Consider the following 20,872-nt stretch of genomic DNA (forward strand, 5'->3'; position numbering starts at 1 on the left):
ACTGACTGTAGAAAAAACCTGGGCACAGACACCCTTACTGCACTACTGCAATGCAAACTGAACACAGACTTCTGTTGTGACATCGCCCCCACAGAAAGGCAGTTACAGCTGGCAAAGAAGGCTGCCAGTGATTTATAATCAAGATCATATGTAAATATGACTGACTGTGGACAAAAATGGTGAAGTTTGAGTGCTTTCTCTGGCTATATGAAAAGTTGACTGTGGACAAAAATGGTCTCTTGCCCCTTTTCCACCAAAGCAGTTCCAGGGCTGGTTCGGGGCCAGTGCTTAGTTTGGAACCGGGTTTTCTGTTTCCACTGACAAAGAACTGGCTCTGGGGCCAGAAAAACCGGTTCCAGGCTAGCACCAACTCTTCTGGGCCAGAGGAAAGAACCGCTTACGTCAGTGGGGGGGCGGAGTTGTTAAGACCAACAACAATAAGACAACCGCGAAAGATCGCCATTTTTAAGCGACGAGAAGCAGCAGCTGTACAAACGTGAAATCATCCATTATTATCATTATTGTTGCTGCTGCTGCTTCTTCCATATTTTTGCTTTGATATTTGTGCCAAGGTTTATGCAAACGTAGCGACGTAACTGACGTATACAGTGACGTAACTGACGTATGCACTGACGTAATGACGTGACTTCCCTTAGCACCGCGAGCTATGGAAAAGCAAACTGGTTCTCAGCTGGCTCGCAAGTTGAACGAGTTGTGGACCAGCACTGGCCCCGAACCAGCCCTGGAACTGATTTGGTGGAAAAGGGGTATCTGTGAAAAGTATCCCATTGAAATGGGAGCAGCCTACACTTTGATAGTGCACAGACAGTGGAGTTTGAGTGTTTTCCCTGAGTCTGTAAAAAGTATTTTCCTTTGGAGTGGGAGCAGCCTAGTCTGGCTAACACGACTTCAAAGCTCTGCGAGCATTTGGTCTGGCAAAGATATTAAGCCCAGCCATTTCCCAAAGTGCGTGGTTGACCCGCCTCCCTGAAATGCCTCAGTTTGCTACTGGTCAAAGCCAGAAAAGGCTGTGACGAAGCTTAAACCAATCACATCACTCTTTCCTCTGACGTATGTGACGCGACGGGGCTAACTGGTAGATTAAACTCTTACCGAAGCCGGTCGGGAGCAAGGTGAAAACGTCCTTCCTTTCAATAAATACCTCCAGGGCTGCTCTTTGCTCCGTTTTCAATGAGAACTTGCTCCATGTTCGTAATGTTTCTAGTGAATGAAGCGCTTCCGGCATAGATTCTGTAAACAATCTACAGCTTCCGGTCACAGTTCTACTACGTCAGTGCCTTGAACACGCCTCTACCCAGGGCTGTTGGAGATGCTCAAAGTTGATTGGCTCCCGATTTTTCGGGAGCTTGGAAGAGCTGTAGATGGCTTGCCTTGCCAGACTAAGCTCGTAACAGGCCCTCGTGTTGCGTCACACTTAGGATGGGCGGGCCCAGGCTAGGAGCAGCCTACCCTATGAACAGTAGGATAGCAGTAAATGTGTATTGTACAAATGTACATCAAAATAAAAGTTCAGTGCTATTTGAAAGCTATAAGGATTTTATGTTGACTTTATGGATTTCTTCCTCTGATACTACAGGTGGACGCCAAAGGGGTTGACATGTATGCACAAGTCTTGTGAAGATCGCGCGGATAAGCGGTGTCTATAAGGTTAATAAAACTGAAAACGTAATTCTCGTTCTCATCTCATTATCTCTAGCTGCTTTATCCTGTTCTACAGGGTCACAGGCAAGCTGGAACCTATCTCAGCTGACTACGGGCGAAAGGCGGGGTACACCCTGGACAAGTCGCCAGGTCATCACAGGGCTGACACATAGACGCAGACAACCATTCACACTCGCATTCACACCTACGGTCAATTTAGAGTCACCAGTTAACCTAACCTGCATGTCTTTTGGACTGTGGGGGAAACCGGAGCACCCGGAGGAAACCCACGCGGACACGGGGAGAACATGCAAACTCCGCACAGAAAGGCCCTCGCCGGCCCCGGGGCTCGAACCCGGACCTTCTTGCTGTGAGGTGACGGCGCTAACCACTACATCACCATACCGCCCCGAAAACGTAATTGAACATGTTTAATTAAGAAATAAAGCAAGTTTAAAAAGGACTTCAGTTCCCCTTTAATCTCTTCAAGGCTAAGATGAGTAATTTTGTAGGAGGAGAAATGAAGTGTTTTGTTCAGCCATCTTGGCAGGGTTCATTTTTAAATCGCTGTTTTTCAGAAACACTAATTTGGTGTTCTGTCGGATTGATGCTAATGTGTGACTGGATGAATTGGTTACTTAAAAATGTGGCCTTCAGTAGCCAATTGGAATTCATCAGGCACTAAACAGGGTTAGGATTGAACTGCCTTCACAAAACTTGAACAGTCTTTATCTGCATTCTCTTTACCCGGATGTGTAACTTGGCAAGAACCGGCTACCAGGGCTGCTAGTCGGGAAGGATGCTTGGACCCTGTAGATTGATTTCTTATGACTCAACTTTTCTTAGTCAACATTTAATGACCCTGCCATGCGATGTTTGATAACATCACATCTGTAACACGCACATGTCACACGTTTCTGCAGGTGCTTTTGAAAAGTACTATAAAGTACTAACTTCCACCTACAAGATGTTTATCATGGTTTCTTCAACCATTTATTGATGCATTAGCATTGAAGTAACTAAGTACCATTTGGGTACATTTGGCATGACCGTTAACAACTGAGTGAATGATTTATGATCGTTAGTGTTAAGTGATTTATGTTCACCTTATTTTTAAGCCACTCTGGACACTTATGAATGATTATGTGGTGATTATGGGTTGGGTGTTTTGAGCATGGTTAATAATTTAAAGTTGAGAGAGTACTCAATCAATAGAAACATTACACAACAATAATGTTTATGATGGCTACCAGTTAAGCATTAGTGAGTAATATGTTAGGTTTTCTTTTCCTGTGGTTTCTTCCATACTGAAGTATTTGTATCCACTTTTATAGAAGCTAAGATGATTTAAAACAAACGAGGCGTGGCTTAGAGTTTGAAGGTGGGGGTTTTACATTTGTGAATATCATGAAATGGGTGCATGATGACTCATAATGCGAAACTGGTAGCTATAAGCTTTCCTTGTTTGGTTCACTGTCCATCAGGTCATGCTGTCTTTTTGTCTTCCACATGTCGTCTGTCTCTGTTCAGTGTGATCCGTGTCCACATCCACCTCTGTCACGCATCATTGATTTGATTTCTGGGTGGTTCTCCACTATAGTTGCAAATTGGGATATGGACCATGAGCAAACTGATAAGTTCATAAGGCAGAATTCTGGTAGCCAATTTGAGTTTTATCAAAGTATCTTCTTATTGCTCGATATGGCAAAATTCAAGGTCATTTCAAGGTCAAGGTTGTCCTTGTCTCTGTCAGTACACAAACAGGTCTCTAAAATGCGTAATAAATCCATAATCTCTGACCAAATTCAAAATGTAATTGACCCCAATTACAAATCTGAGCCTTATTATAAATAATTCTATTTGAAAATGTATATCACAATAGAACAATAAATATATGTATTAAAAGGGTGCAGCGTTTTGTGTACTGACGTTCAAAAATAAGACAACGAAGTTGATTATTTGAGCAGAACAGTAAAGATCAATCATTCAACCAGGTAGTAAGTAGGGGAAGCTGGAAGTAAAATTTAAGTTTGTAAAAGATGAGTATGGGGGGAGGGGCAAATTCAAATTTTTAAGTCAGTACCCAGACACTCTCAGAAATTGACTAGGCCTAATCAGAAAACATTTAAAGATATCCTGGTAGGATCCATGTACTAGGTATAGGCCTATATACTAGTAAGTTGACAAAAGGGATCGAGAGACATCAAACTGTCATCCTATCAAATTGGTCAATACACTAACACAATAGTCAGTACACAAACAGACCCCGGTGTTAGTGTATGGACAAATAGTTCATCTGGTCGCCAGGGTGCAGATGTGTACGGTATATGATGCCTGTGCATTGTAGTCTAGTTGAAAGGTCTTCTAACTCATATTCATGGCACAAACATGTTTTCATGACAAAGCTGGGCCTACATCATTCTAGAAGTGTTAGTGTATTGACTGCTATTATAAATTCTGTTAAAAATTGCCATACAAACCTGAACAATGCTGGAAAACTACCACAATATGAAATTCAATGTTTCCCTCCCTTGAACTTGTGGGATTCCCACAATGCACTGCAGTCATATCATTAGAATAGTTCTGTCCATTTTCCCCAGGTGTCTTTAGTAGTTAGTACTGTTAGTGTACTGACTTAATTACTCGGGACACCAAAAATCAATTTCTTGGCGGGAAAATTTCTGACTAGTATTGGAAATATTTTCAAAATGTGCTTTTCATGCTGCATGGACAATATTGATCATATTTAAATGGGTGACACAAAATACCACCAAGAAATGTTTTTCAGCAAGGGTTTATTTTCCTTCTGGGATGTATGAGACACGCATTTTGGACCCCCTTGGGTACTTCCAATGAAAAATTCTACCAACTAGAGCCCTGCACTCTCGCGGGTCCCGCCGCAAAGCAGTGCGGCACGGGACAAATTTTGAAAGCTCGTTACGGGCACGGGCGGGACCGGAAGTGCACATATGCGGCGCGGGCGGGAGCGGTGATGAGCTGCAGTCCCGCTAACTAAAAACGTGTTTGAAATAAAATTTATAAATTATTCATTTGTCTATCATATATAATTTGTGCTGGATATTTTATTTGGCATTAATAAAAACATTTTAAGATGCCTAAATTTGCAGAGAGAGTCAGATTGCCAGATTGAGTGAGGAATGTCATCTTAAATTTGCCATTGATCATCCTAATGGGAAATCCTTTGATCACTCTAATGACTCGCTGTTCACACTAGGGCTGCAACAACTAATCGATTAAAATCGATTATTAAAATAGTTGGCAACTAATTTAATAGTCGATTAGTTGGGTCTACATTATCATACACATAAGTGCAGTTGCTACTCCCTAATGTGGGGGCAGTAAAGCACCATTAAGCTGGATACCGACCGCCGTAAAAGAAGAAGCAGGAGAAGCGAACCAATGCCGTGCTTTGTGTAGCTCACCTGGAAGAAGCGTTTGAAAAATGGCGGAGGAGGCTAACGTTAGTAGAGAGAAAAATGTCCGACCCAAGTCATCAAAAGTATGGGAGCACTTTACATTAACGCCTTCAAAGAACAGCGTTAGGTGCAAAATGTGCAGAGCTGATCTCGCGTGGCACGGAAGCACAACATCGCTGAATGAGCACCTGAAGAGGAAGCACGTTGGAGTGTCTGATTATAATTTCAAAGTAAATTCTGTATTAAAATTACTAAATAAGCAAATCCGTTACAGTCCATGAAACAGGAAGTATAAGGATGAGGAAAAAACAGTTTAAATCGGGAAGCTGTGCACATTTGCGCAGTCCTCCCGCTCAGGCTGCACAAATGTGCGCAGCTTCCCGATTATTGTCAGCACATGACAGCATTACCCAATGTTCATTTGTTTTTCATTACAGTTATTTAAACTGTTCACCATCTTAAAATTCAAGACTTCAATAGGATTTTGTTTGACAAAACAATATAAAGAAATGGTGGTTGCACTATATAAAAAAAGATTTTATGTTTTATGTGATTTTATTTTCTTTACATTAATTCAGCTGCTACAAAATTTTTATTTTTTTTTGTACTCAATGTAGCATACATTTAATTTTTTCATGAGTTGGAAACAACTTTTGAACAAAGACAGTTTGGTTAATTAAATAAAATGCTGGAAATCAAATTTTGCTTTTTTTCCTTTTTATCCGATTAATAATCGATTAATCGAAAAAATAATCGATAGATTAATCGATTATCAAAATAATCGTTAGTTGCAGCCCTAGTTCACACCCAGCTAGCAAGAGAACCATGAGTGAAGTGATTTACTGCTTGAGTTAGTCTACAACTCTAATCAGAGAGACAGGTTACACAGTGACTGTAGGCTTGACTCAATGCTATCCCAGAAATTCTTCCTGTAATATGCAAATTTGGCTGTCCAATCAGAGGCGGCCAAATTTGCATATTACAGGAAGGATTTCTGGGATAGCATTGAGTCAAGCCTACAGTCACTGTGTAACCTGTCTCTCTGATTAGAGTTGTTCACTCATGGTTCTCTTGCTAGCTCTGCTTTGCAATAAAAAAAAAAAAACATTGGTACAAAACAAGCCCATTCACTTTTTTTATGCTGATCAGAGAATTACAGTGGTTTCTCATGTGACAAAAATGTGCGATTCGCTATTAAATATTTTAATGGCTTGAATACTAATTATTATTACTAGAGACACTACATGTTGAATTCAGAAACAAGGTAAATAATAACGAACGTGAGCTGTAGATATTTATGCTCAAATCCACTCAAAGTAGGGGGCGGGGCACCATCACGCTGTGTCAAGACAAGAACTTTCCTGAGAAATAACGCGAACGTCTGCATCATGTGGGATTTGCGGGTGGGAGCGGGACTGAAAATCATAATTCTTTGCGGGCGGGAGTGGGGCTGCACAGTGCGGGCGTGGGCGGGAGCGGGACTGAAAAATCCGACCTGCGCAGACCTCTACTACCAACACTATTATATTTGAGTGGATAAAATTTAATATCAATTAATTTTTATAATCAATAGGAAGGCATATGAACACAGACACCCTGATTTTATTTAAAGGCCTGGTCTCAGAATACTTAAGTGAGGTGACACCAATTTGCAACTATAGTGGAGAACCACCCTTCTGCGTTGTCTGTCATTTATCATCTTTCCACTGAACTCAATCACTCCTCTTCATTCGCTACTTCGGCAGTGTATTCAACACGTTCTTTCTCTATCCATCTTTTACACAGTAAACTCGGTGTTTTAACTGCAGTGCCTCCTTTCCAACATCTCTTTCCCCTTCTCTTCGTTGCCCTTCTCCAGGCAGAATGTGTTGGGTTCATCCAACATGCTGGCTACGGAAATTCGTCCTGGCCCCGACATGCCACAGCTTCACACTCGCGTATCAGTGGGTGAACTGAAAAAGGCCCTGCTGCAGCAAAGCTCAAGCTCAGCTGCCTCTCATAAAGTGTAGGGGTGTGTGTGTGTGTGTGTGTGTGCTTTGCAATCCTTGAACAAATTAATAGGCACAATAATGGTGTGTGAGTAACAGTGTCTAATCCTGCAGGACTGGTGCTGGAGATGATGCACTTCAGGACTGATAAGTCACGTGGCTGAATGAGCTTTAACAAGCTTTAACCTGTAAAATGTATTAACATCAGTGTTAATACTACTTGCACTGTGCTGATGGAGTTTTACACTTGTTGTACTGACTCACTTTCTCTCTGACTGAATGTTTTATCATTCTTCCTGCAGTGCTGAAAGTGGCGGCTCTGACACAGTCCCAGACCCATCAGTGAAAGCAGGACCTGATGGCGGTCGTCGTCGTACTCGGCGCTACATACCAGCAGGGGCTGCCGAGAGCCGGAAAACCAGCGAGCGTTTCCGAACACAGCCGATCACAGCATCTGAGATGCAGGAGAGCTGCGGGTATGTCGCTGCAGGTTACAATGGTTTCCTGCTTCACTGTGCTTGTGGTGGTCAAAAAGGCACGTGTTGCTATTTTTTATTCATTTTTTTTAATGGCAGCCAAAAGGATATGAAGAATAACTGGACAATTCGATCAACAAAAACTGCTCATGTCGAGTCTCATCTTGGCACGTCATTAATATATACAGATCTAATCGAATTGGTGCAAAGTAAAAACAAAACCCAAATCAGTTTTTCCAAGTAGTCCTTCTAAATCTAACATTACGGAGGTATGTGTTCAGGAAAAGAAGGAAATTTCAATAGTTAAATTAGGTTTTAGTTTGAATTCAGTTACTTGTTACAGTGAGGGGATAAAGGTGCTATAATCTATAAAAATGTCTTGTAATAGTAACACTTTATTTAAATTGACTATCCGTTAAAGCTTTCTATTTCTGAAATGTCCACCAACAGGACGCATTAGATCAGCCCGAGCTGATGTTATTTATAGTTGGTGAGGTTTGGATGAAACCTATTCCGTTCCAGTCAGTCATGCAAACACAATAACTCCAAGGACTCAATAATAAATGACCCCTGGCTATACTTGACTGATCCCTGGGTGTCCTAGAACACCAGTTCTCTGAGAACCACTTCTTTATAGAAGGACCAGTAAAATAAACCTTGTCCGAATTGACGTTTTGATAAATATTTAAATAATATTGGCTGGCTTGCTGCTTCCCCCCCCTTCCTTCCTTCGTAGTATATCGGATATATTTCTTTCAGCTAGTAGGATATTGAACGAGTATTTGACTCGTTCAGTATCCTGCTAGCTGAATGGAATATATCCGATATACCACGAAAGAAAGCCATTGTTATACATTCCTTTTGGGCGTTCAATGTGTCTCTCAAAATCTTCCGCATTTAACGAAGCAAACCCAGCGGCCATGTTTGTTTACAAATTGTCAGCCACTTGCTAGTGTGGAAGTTTTATGTCTCCGGCATGACGTCATGTCTTGACAACCATGCAACATTGTAAACCGTATTCAATGCTCATTCTCTATTGGTTAGTGATGCAATACACGTAGGATAAGCGATATGCTAGCAAACCAAATGAATGGAAGTCACTAGAAGGAAATGGAGCACATGGTTTTTATTCCATCAAAAAAGTGTCCTGTATGGATGATGAGCCATTATATCCTGTGGGAAAAGAGTTTTCTGGAGTTTTCCGGAAGACAGTCCTGCTGCTTTTGTTAAAGTTTAAAATGCAGAACCAAAAAAAATTTTCAAAATGCCAAGCACAAGTAAAAACCTACATATGTTATTGTTATGGTCACGTGACCTACTACTGCGCAAACCTGTTCAGCCACAAACCCTCTAGCAAGCTTTAATGGTAAAGGTCAGGGCAGTCAGTTGGTATTAAAACTGAGGCGTTTGCAGCACTGCTGAAAGAACATCTGGTGTGACAAGACACTCCCATCTCTGTAATTCAAAAAAAAAAAGAATTGCTTATTACCACGCGTCCTCGGGCAAGATTACTGAACGAACGCTGGTGCGGAATCTTATCCGATCAAGATTGTTTGTTGTGCAGATATAATAGATGTTGTACACTTTTTTTATTTATTTATTTTTTTTTGAGAAACAGTAAAGTGTTATTCAGAAGGAATAAGTTTGGGGGGGAAAAAAAGTGCTGGAGTGTCTATAATGATCCTCTTTTCCCGAAGGATATGACCGAATCTTTAGCAGCATGTCAGGTTATGTTTACAGGTACGTGAAAGACTGCGTAATCTTTCCAAACCTGATTCTGTGCAGTCTGTAAAAATGAATTGGATGATGGATTTGGGTGGGATAATAATCCCAGAGATGCCAATAATAGAATTATCTAAACATAATTCAGCAATCTTAAATTATAAATATAGATAGTGCAACATGATTGAAATCAAATGAACAAAAGTTTATTGCTTTAAAATTTATGTATTTATTTATTGGCTTATGGATTGTGTTCCCGTCTAGGCGCTTTAGATATTATTGATTGGTCCAAATTCTAGTGCTACAGTGCGGATCCTAATTCCTGGGGGGGGGGGATCCATAAATACATCTTTATCCTTATTAAAATGTAATAACTGCTTCATAATGCTTATTTTTGCTAGAGTAGCACACCTAAGCCACTAATAAACAAACTTACAACTTGTATTTAGGCTCATACACATGACCTCATTTTGCCTTGTTGCTGTAAGTATAGAATACGGTACCTGTGCTCAACCCAAATAAGTGTTTGTTTGTTTGGGTGTGTGTGTGTTGGCATATTTACTCATTCTGACTTGAACAGCTTTCCTAAACGCGTCAGTTTAGCTTTCTTAATGCTGTTGCACATTTAACTTGCTAGCTATATGCACAAATTTGGAAGAATATCAGCTTTTCTTTGAGGTTTAAAACCCCACATTGCACACTTCCTCTTTAACAAGTGTTGTGAAGCGACTATCGTACAAGGCCCTCTCACTCCCGCCCGTTTGAGTGAGAGCTCATCACTAAGTGTAAAGCTTATGTCATTGCTTTAACCTGTACTGACGTGTGTGTGTGTGTGTGTGTGAGAAATGTGTATGTCTGATCCCTTAAAAGGAAGCGGCAAGGTCATAAAATCAGTGTGAAATCATCGTGTCTTTTGTCTGGATGACGTGTGCACGATCACCTTCCTTATTTTATGTGGCTGAGGAGTTTGTGTGTCCGGTTAAGTGTGTTAACGCTTGCTCTTTTTATTTTTCTCCACTCTTTAGAAACATGGACAACACAGATGAAGAAAACTCAGGTTGGTGGTAATCAGGAGTGTGTGTGTGTGTGTGGGCAGGTGGGGGTGGTGGTGTTTGTGACTAATGGTTTGCCCATGAAACTTTTTAAAGCTGTGTCTGGGTTAACCAAAGAGCAGTGTATGATGGGCATCTGTATAAACAGGACACTTTGAAACGGTTGCTTTCTTCACTGTTGATGGTGATTTTGTCAAGATATTAAATTTTGACCATGTTCAATATTGTGGAATTGGCACTGAAAAAAAGTTGATGAAAATTTGATAAGGAAACTGTGAGAACGTAGAACCACAGCACATAAAGTGTAAAATGCATGGTATGGAAACTAAGTTTAAAAAAAAAAAAAAAAGAATTGACTCGTATTAACCCCAGCTTACATAAGGTCATGACTAGATTTAGATTTTTTTGCAAGTTTTTTTTAATTGTTTTGCATTTATTAGTATAACTAATTCTATTTTTAATTTTTTTTTTTTTTTTTGCGGTCCGGTTTCCATCAAATCCTGCGCTCTGGTTGGCTGGTGAGCGGGTTCATATCCTACGATACGGACCTCTGGCGACTCGCTCGTTCACAACGTCGTAGCAATTTTTAACATTTTCGCATTTCTCAGGAGAATAGCATTAATTTTACAGTATGGATAGCGATAACGACAGTCTTCACAGCGAAAGCGAGTTTTACTACCCTGAGGAAGAAGAAATAAAAGAAAACATTTCGGGAGAAAGCTAAAAACCTCGAACTGTTGCTAACGCCAAGCAAAAACATGGCTGAATCCTGAATGACTCAATTTTGTATAAATGGGGACTACATAGGCGGCAAAATGTAGTATTTTTTTTCCTGCCATGGAAGTGCACTTGTATACCGAGGAGGAAGCAATTTGCGTTACAGCCGTGAATGAGGATTCAAAATGGCGGCTCGGCTCGGTTTTCCCTTTCGAGCGCTCTCGTTTTCTGTTAGAATTTGGTAAAGATAAAAAAAAAATATATTTACCAGCTTAAGGTCGGTCTGTATGGTGAAATACTGTGACCTCGGCCTTGAATACTGACCTGGTCAGTACTTCCAAGACCTCGGTCAAGGTATTTCACGATATGGACCTCCCAGCTGGTAAATAACACATGTCTTCACCTATCTGCTGTAGTTATTTATGCCACAGAATTCTTGAATCTGATTGGTCAGAAGGTGTCGTCCCCCCCCCCCCCCCCCCAAAAAAAAAAAAAAGAGCAGTAGCTCTGCGCTTGTAACACCTTTTCATTCCTATAGCAACAACGAACACATTTTGTTACATGTTTAATAATGGAATTTTTGGAAGGAGTCTCCAGTGTTAGTGCTTTTATAACAATCAAAACTAAAGCTGTAACTTAAATTTAACTTCAAGAATGAGTCTGGTGAGGGGAACGACTGTTTTTAGTCATTGGAAGTCCATAAGAACGAAACTGTTCGGACGTTGTTTGTTTCGCAATATTAAATGTAGTTTTAAACAAAGTATGGTGGTGGTCTTTAATAAACAAAGCAGTAGAGTTGGCGAATTGCTGTGGTAATAAGAGGAGTGAAACACTTCAGGACGTCACATTATGGGGAAAATGATTGACTTCTGGATGGTAACAGTAACCCGGGTCACATAACTCCAATCTGTCTGATGTTTATCCTAAAACAGCATGCCAAGAAGTGTTTATCCCTTACTTGGTTCTATAGGATATGTGATGTAGCATCATCTGCGTTAATATTTTCGCCTCATTAAAAGTGCACCAGGGTGTCTGTTTTACCCATGTGTTCGTATACCCACTTTTTGTGGTGGCTGGCCATGAGTTTGACGTACTAGTTTTTTCTAAATTTTTTTTTTCCCCCCCTTGCCAAGAGAACAAAAGTCACAATTGGCTGAATTACAGCTTGCATGTTGAGTTCAGGTTTCTCTCGAGGTTTTTAATCTTGCATTACTAGCTGAGACATAACGCTGTCCAAACTAAAACAAATAGTTTATAGCATTTTTGATGTTTTGGTACTTTGATGCAACTGAAACATGTATAGATCGAATTACGTTTGGCAGGAAATGAATAAAACGGACCGTAGACTGTTTGAGATCTAGAAAAATGTGCTGTGAACTGCGTGACACAAGTCTACGTCATTTCAAGTTATTTTATTTGTGGTTAAGTAATGGACTTTTACAACACTACGTTGCGACACATGAGTGTTCAGTGTCTGTGTAGGGGTGAGGATTATAGCTATCGCAATCAAAGTATGTCGGTGGGTGTTTTTGGTTCCCCCCCCACCCCCCCCAAGGAAAGGTTCAATGCCAAATTATTCAAAGGTTAGTCAGACTATGACATCACAAGTTTGCATTAATCATAGAGCTTTGATATGATAAAGTGTGTGAGAGCATGAGAGAAGAACTGATGTATGATGTGGTGGAAGGGTGTTTCTGCAAGGAAAAAAATCATTTTCTCTAACCACGTTTTTGTTTTGTCCTTTTCTTTCAGCAGATGTGAAGATGGATGAGCGAGCCATGATGAGTGTTGCTGCAAAGATGTCTCTGTTTAAAGTATGTGTGTGTTTTTTGAGGCTTCTTTTTGCTTCACACATTTTAGGTTTGGTTAACAGAATGTTGGCAAAACATCCGTGCTGTATCTGTTTAGAAAAAATAAAAATATTTAATGAGTTAATACAGATTTGACAAAAGTAACATTTATAGGATGAGCCTTTGGTCATCGGACATGACATGATTTTGCCTAGAAATAACGCACACTTCCAAATCATGCTCCCCAATCCTGATCAGATCTCAAAACCTGGACCTCGCACAACTTCTCATGAACAAATGTGACTTCAGCTCCAACAGTGGACGACTTGGATGCAGGGGTGATAGTGTTCCAGCGCCGCGCCGGATTTCCGGCGTACCGTGGCTGGGGGGGAAAAAAAAAATCTAGTTCGCCCATTGTCCTGTGTCATTCTGAGATGCGCAGATAGACAGTAAAGGGAATTCCAAATTCCCTTTACTGTCTATCTGCGCATCTCAGAATGACACAGGACAATGGGCGAACTAGATTTTTTTTTTTTTCCCCCAGCCACGGTACGCCGGAAATCCGGCACAGCGCCGGAACGCTATCACCCCTGTGGATGTCAGTTGATGTATTTTTACGCAACATATTTGGCGTCCCTGCACCCCAAGACATCAAGATTTTGGCTCGATTATTGTCTGAAGTGGACTAGACGTTCTTCAGAATGAAGAATTGCAATCTGATGCAGTTTACGTTTTACCACAGAATGATGAAATGGTCGACAAAAGTTACTTCCTGTTACGAGTTGTATTACAGGACAGTAATTTTCTCAAGAATCTCTCAAAGTTCATAAACGCAGCTCATCATGAAAGTGCAAAGTCCTCTGTCGTGAAGATTTTCCCCACACTGGCCCCAGACTCCCTCTATAAACGCCTAAATAAATCCCAACAGTTTAATCCATTCATGTAAAATTGAGAATTCGGCTCTGCTATGGTACTTTTTTTATGGCAGTCAGTTTTCTTGTAGCGTTTTCCCCCTCTAAGTGTACATGAATGTGCTATACTAACGAACACTTTTTTGTCTTGTAAAGTCAGCCTGGATAAAGCATTAATTAATTACAGTACAAATAATACACAGCTATAATTAGCTTAACCCCCTGCTCGGGGTAGTTCTTTGGCTTGTGGCTAGTAATGGAAAACTTGGAGTATCAGGTTACTGAGCACCTCTCTGGGATCCATCCCTTACTGGAGCGTTCGCCCCACTGCTATTTTATTCATCCACCTGCTGACCCACTTCTGCTCTGTCTTTTGGAGAGAAACACAAGGAAGTGCAGTAAAACATGCTAAAATTAATCAAATTGGGTGAGGTCCCAGCTATGGGGGTACGTCCTGTTGGTCTGATTTGTGTTGGTGATCTTTCTTACCATGTTCCATGTCTGTTTGGACGCTGACACAACTTGTTTATTCTATCCACATTCACTGGATATGAGCAATCCATGAGCTCTGATCGGCTACTCTGCTACTAGGATATCAGCTCGTATACTGTGAGTGGGGGAAAAAAACAACGGCGGAGCGCATTGCTGAACCAGTCGAGGACGAAGTAAACTCAAACAAAACCCCCAAAAAATAAAAAGGCAAAAAAAAAATATGGAATAAAAGTATTTGATGGTTGGGGTCCTGTCCCCCCCCCCCCAAGAATTATAGCATTTTTCACAAATTGCTACTGTTATTTCGCCGGTTTGTTTAGATTCTAAGTGGAAGTTGTTTTGTATGAAGATTTTATTTACCGACTTTGCAAAAAAAAAAAAAATAATGCTCCGTTTCTCAAAATCCAGTGAATGTGGATGGAGCAAAAGTTATTCCACTCAACCTTGTCTTACATGGTTTATAGCCACCTTGGCGCTACATGTGTCGTCGGTTGTCAGCTCATGTACGACTCGATTTCATAATATAACTGTTAAATAAAAATATATGAATGAGATCGGGATATCACGTAAAATTAATTTTTATTTATTTATTCCCCCCGTAGTGTATTTTGCCAATGTATTTTTTTGCTTTTGTTTTGAATTTGCTACAGGTAAAAATTTTGCCTTTTGAAATCATAACATTCAGAATTATAGGATGGGAAATGAGAACCCTAAATGCAAATTTCAAGAATTCAAATATCAGAAATATAGATTTTATGTAAATTGGGCCAAAGGTGAAGCATTTGCGTTCCAGTGGAAGGGAAGATGTGTGTGGTTTTTTTTTTTGGGGGGGGGAGTTTAAAAGATTCCTTGTCTTTAGTTTTCAAGATGAGAAAGAAGACCTTTTACAAGCTGCATAAACCAAGTTACGGATGTAAGGTGACAACTTTGCAATTAGTGCTTGGCAAGGAAACGAGCAAACTCCACTAGTTCCAAAGAGAACCATCCTGCTGGTCTGGAACAAAAGGAAGTAGAACTCTAGTTGTCTTTGGATTTTTGCATTAAAAGAGACAATACTTTTGTTTATAGTTTGAAGTCGCATACATTAAGGTGCTTTTGAATAATCATCTGATTCTGTACTTCACTATTCCCTAAATCTGGCCATTCATCGGCTCCCGTTTCTCTTGTGCTCGCAGGAGATGGAGAAGATGGCAGCTCCTGAGGCTTCCTCTTTCCTGAGGCCTCGTTCCAGCGGCAGCTTCAAGGAGTCTCGGGTTCACAGAGCTCTCACTCAGCCAATCTGCTCTGAGGAAATGAGAGCCACAGACAGGCGAGTGAAACAGCTTTCATCTCGAGACCAACTGAACGATCTTGTTTTTATAAAAAAAAAAAATTCTCAACATTTTAACCAAACCTTCCCTGTCTCTCCTCTGAAGCAGCTCTCGCATTGCTGTGACAGGTGATGTCCAGATGGAACAGGCGGGGGCGGAGCAGGACGACGCCAGCTCCAAGCTCTCTCTGAGTGAGAAACTGGCACTCTTTAATAAACTCTCTCAGCCACTCATGCCTAAAGCTCCAGGAGGTCCTAGAGGGCCAGGAGGGAACAATGGTTTTGTCGATGCCGCTGAGAGGCGCAGGCAGAAGGGAGCGCGTTACCGCACACAGCCAATCACTGCAGATGAAGTCAACCTGGTAAGCGTGTGTGTGGTGATTTTAGCAAAATGAGTATGAAGCACTTTCACAAAGTTTATTACAACAGGATTTTGTATTACTCTCTAATGAAGTTGGTCTATTCACAGTATTTCCGCAACTATTATTATAAAGTTTCATTATATGGCATGAGCCAGTGTTGTAGTCAAGTCACTAAACCTCGAGTCCCCAGTGTTCAAGTCATTAAAAAAAATTAAGTCGAGTCCAAGACTTCAACTGCACTATTTGACGGTGGCTGTTTTAGCGCCATTAACAGTTTGTTCCTGAACATGACGTATGAACAGGTGAATGTGCTTCTCTTTGTCAGGGAGTGTGAAGTATTGTCAGATGGTTGGAAGACGGATGTAAGTGCAGAAGGTGTGTTTTATTAATACAAGTAAAGACACGTAAACAATCTAGAATGGCGGGCAAAATCGTTAAACGGGCAATAGGTTGAGCTAGGGTGAGGGAAATCAGGAAACCAAACAAGGAAATAAGGCTCGGTAATGTCAGCAACGCAACTCAATACTTCGCAAAGTAAGTGCGTTTTCAGTGCACTGATTGCACCTTAATCCTGTGTAGGTGCGAAGAGTTCATGGTGCGCGTGCGAGAGTCTATCTGATGCACACGCCAAGGCGTGCAGGTGTGAGACACTTGCATGAAATTGGTACAAAAATTAATGTAGATATAAATATCTTATGCCAAATTATGGCACGTTACAAAAAAATAGAGGAAAATCCGAGTCCTCGTCTCCAATTTCCAATAATTTAAAAAAAAAAGCCATATTATATTCCTTATTACCCTCGGTCTTTATGGGAAAATATCAGACCTTGGTCTGACTTTCCTGTAAAACCCTTGTGCTCCGTTAATAAGCAGTTAGTAATGAATTTCTGGAACATATCTGTTTCAGGAGGTCTTGTGAAGAACATGTGCAACAAACCTAATGCTAAATACAGTTTAGCATTAGGCTTGTAGCACACTTTTTTTTAAACTCGCATTAGTTTATCATCGCCTTGTGTGTTGATGTTTGCGCACGCGCCTGCTCGGTTTGTCCTTGCTGGTGTGTGGAGTTCAGTCCGGATTCAGAGCTTCAGCTTCACACCATGCAGGGTAACATCACATCATTATCATAAAAGCGGCAAATTTGGTGAAATGGAGATCCACAGGGGCCTGAAGGAGATTGAAGCCCTGAAGGGGAAAACACGGGATCTGAAGAGAGAAGTGCCATCAGAGGAGATGGTATTTAGAACACTACTTTATCTGACAGTTACGTTTTGGATGCTTCTGGTTTATAATAGCAAAGGACTGTGTTCATTTATTGATGAAACGAGCCTTGCCATTCTTAAGGAAAACGATCGTCTCCTCTGGTGCTACACGAGAAACTTTTAAGCTAAGATCTTTGGATATACCACAACGCCGTTATGGATTGAGACTCCAGGTTTTAGTGAAGTACATGCATGTAATGCTCTTAATTCTACTTGGAGGCAATATCGGCACCAATCCAGGGCCTCAGTATGCTAGTAGTAGCTGTCCAGCGTACAAATGTATGTGTTTTAAATGTAAGAAGCCTTAAAAGCATTCATAAATTGGATCCAGGGACAATACCAATAGCAAATATGGATCGCTTCCAAGACTTGATCTACTCAGAAGAATGTGACATTGTCTGTCAGTGAAACCTGGCTTAACAAGGAAATTCTTCCTGACTCAGATTATCCGATATTCAGAAAGGATAGAGACTCTAGAGGTGGTGTTCTTGTGGCACTTAAATCTGCCATGTTTAAATCTATTCATAACATCAGTGTCAGTACTAATCTTGAGGTCATCTTGGTTGAAGTCACAAGCTCTTCCAACTCAAAAACTCTGGTTTGTTCTTGTTGTAGACCACCGAGTGCTGACATCGCATGGGTTGGCGAATTTAATCGTGTTTTTGGGTGAAGTTTTTAATCTATATGATAACTATTGCAGGTGACTTTAATTTACCAAACATCTCTTGGGGAAACTCAAGAAAATACTACTGGCACTGATGAGATCGCATTTCTTGAATTACTTAACGATTATTTCTTGAGTCAATTAAATTCTGGCAAGACAAGGAGACAACACGCTTGATTTAGTGATTACAAGCGCACCAGAGAAACGCGTAATGTGAGAAATACTATCCCCCGAAGAAGGAGGTATCTTTACAGACCACTCGATTCTTCTCTTTTGACTTGCTGGCGTCAATCCGTCGAGTACCAAAACAGAAAAGGCTTATTTATGACTATCGCAATGCTGATTTTGATGGCCTCCGTGCTTACTTAACCGAAGAAAATCTTCAGAATACGATATCTACTGAAGGAAACATCAACAACGACTGGATTAGCTGGAAGACAGCCTTTCATCACGCGGTTAAGCAGTTCGTTCCATCAAAAACTATTAGTGGCAGAAATAGTCCTCCTTGGATAACTGGTGAGAGTCTTCACGCCATTTAAGAAGAAAGATCGCATCCGTAGACAACTCATCTGCTCACCTACAGAACATCTAAAAAAGAAATTTAAAAAACAGCGATCCTTAGTAAAGCAGCTTCTCAAGGAGAGTAGAGAACAATTCTTTAGTTCTCTTGACGAAGATATAAAGAACAATCCTAAATGCTTCTGGTCACTGCTCAAAGTCAAGTCCAGCAGTTTTCCACAGATGATGTCTATGGCCTCGGATAACGACACCAGACTCAAAGCAAACAATCCAGCTAATATTGCTAGCCTCTTCAACCGTTACTTTACTTCTGTCTTCAATACAGATAACAGTGTAAGTATTACGGAAGTCCAACAAATTATTATTATTATTATTATTATTATTAATAATAATGAGCTTCCTTCCATAGACAATCTCGCCATCTCTGATACGGTATTGATGTCATTGAAGAAACTTGATCCATCTAAGGCTTTAGGTCCTGACGGCATACCTGCTCGACTTCTAAAGGAAACATCCAGTCAGATTGTGCCTTCATTGTGTGCTTTATTCAAGAAATCGCTCAGGCTTGGTATTGTCCTAGACGACTGGAAGGTAGCTAATGTTGTTCCCGTTCATAAAAAGGGTGAAAAAGATCAAATGGAGAATTATCGTCCAATCTCCACTTTTATCTCTGGTTTCCGAAGTCCTGGAACGTTGTGTATTTGAAGCTTTAAAAAAATCAAGCGTATGAAATCAGCAACGTTCAACATGGATTCGTTCCTGGTCGCTCATGTACAACTCAACTCATCGAGGTTCTTAACCATGTTGGAAGCCTACTTGATAAAGGGAAACAAATTGACATATCTAGATATGTCTAAAGCCTTTGATAAGGTCTCCCATTGCCAATTAATTGTCAAACTTCTTCAATACGGCTTCAGTGATGACATCCTTAGATGGTTCCAGTCTTGCCTCTCGAATCGAAAACAAGAAGTCACTGTTCTTGGAGCTACTTCTAATCCTTTACCAGTCACATCAGGTGTACCGCAAGGTTCAATACTTGGTCCTCTTTTATTTCTACTTTACATTAACGACCTACCAGAGACATTAACGTCGTCCAGAGTAGCAACATTTGCGGATGACACTAAGCTGATAAAACCAATTTCAAACCCGATTAGATTCTGACCTCCTGCAGAAAGATCTAGAAAATCTGAATGATTGGTCATCAACGTCTAGACTGGCGTTCAACAAAACCAAATGTAAAGTACAGACAATAAGTAGGAAAAAGAACAAGATCTTCTATCCCTACTCAATGAATAAGACCTTTATTCAGCGAACCAACGAAGAATGTGATCTTGGGGTTTGGATTACTACTGATTTAACATGGAAAAAACAAGTGTTCACACAGGGTGCTAAAGCAAATCAGTTGTTAGGATACGTTAAACGATCAACGAAATGCCTTAAGTCGCAGCGCACAAAACGTACTATCTTGCCATCGTGCGCCCCCACTTGGGGTATGCTACTCGGGTATGGGCTCCACAATCAGTTGAACTCATAAGGAAGATTGAAAGAGTGCAAAGACGGGCTACAAAATACATTTTAGGTATGCTGAACATTTGTAATGTTAGTTACCAAGAACTACTAGTAATGACAAATCTACTTCCATTGTGTTATTGGCATGAGTATCTTGACATGGTGTTCTTCTACAAACTAATTACTGGTCTGACAAATATTGATCCTGAAGTTCTACCAAGTGTCAAACAGGCAAGATCAACAAGAAGTACAAACTCGCCTGGAGTTACCTTCAAACAATGATTTTGCCGGACTTCAACATACCAACGATCATACCTTAAGATCTACAAGGATATGGAATAAATCTTCACTCCTGCAATGCTATATCCAAGTAGCCTGGCAAGCCAGACTAAATGTGAATATTTAGTCCGGCCTCGATCCGTAGACATTTCTGACGGGGGTGGGAGGAACAAACCGCTGTCTTTCAAACTGTCTGTGCGTATAGGCCAACGCTCTGACCAATCAGCGCAACAGTGACTGTGACGTAGTCAGAGCGCGCAGTGGGGGAGACCTTGAAATAATTTTTCAAAATGCGTATTAATTAATAAACAGGTTCTAGATATTAACAAGTTTGGAGATAATGACCACAAGTTTGGAGTCTCTACCACATACTTAACATACACTCTTATTTTTTTCAAGTGTTTTTCAAGTGTTTGCTTAAACTGTTTTTGAGAGTTTTTATTTAGTGGTGTTTGGTGAAATAATTTCCCTTAAATTTAAAATAACGGGAAAATAAGAAACAATCAAAAAGTAATGTTTCAAAGCTGTTGTTGTTTAATTCTTCGTACTGCACAAACTAGCCCCATCCTTTTGGCTATGAGCGGAGCCAGCTGGTAGATCAGGCTTTTGCCATAGCCGGTCGGCAAAACGGCGAAAACGTCCTTCTTGAAAAGGAATGAGCGGAGAGCCTCTTCCTGCTCATGTTTCAACGAAAACTCCGTCTAATTCTTCTAAAACTGAT

The 20,872-nt window shown here is 40.7% G+C and overlaps 1 protein-coding gene across 6 annotated transcripts in view; it reads left to right on the plus strand.

Moving 5' to 3' along the window:
* Nucleotides 1-20,872, plus strand: part of svilc (supervillin c) — a 64,272-nt gene that overhangs the window by 17,979 nt on the left and 25,421 nt on the right. Inside the window, exons 3-8 of one of the 6 annotated variants that reach the window (XM_060902034.1) lie at nt 6,958-7,104; nt 7,390-7,563; nt 10,311-10,342; nt 12,807-12,868; nt 15,423-15,556; nt 15,666-15,918. In XM_060902034.1, the coding sequence (XP_060758017.1) occupies nt 6,958-7,104; nt 7,390-7,563; nt 10,311-10,342; nt 12,807-12,868; nt 15,423-15,556; nt 15,666-15,918 (802 nt within the window). Of the gene's footprint in view, nt 1-6,957; nt 7,105-7,389; nt 7,564-9,069; nt 9,304-10,310; nt 10,343-12,806; nt 12,869-15,422; nt 15,557-15,665; nt 15,919-20,872 lie in introns of those variants that run through there. The other 5 variants (XM_060902035.1, XM_060902037.1, XM_060902036.1 and 2 more) reach the window with 5 other exon arrangements.

The sequence above is a fragment of the Neoarius graeffei genome, chromosome 20 (genome assembly GCF_027579695.1).
Source record: "Neoarius graeffei isolate fNeoGra1 chromosome 20, fNeoGra1.pri, whole genome shotgun sequence".
In the NCBI taxonomy this organism is placed as follows: domain Eukaryota; kingdom Metazoa; phylum Chordata; class Actinopteri; order Siluriformes; family Ariidae; genus Neoarius; species Neoarius graeffei.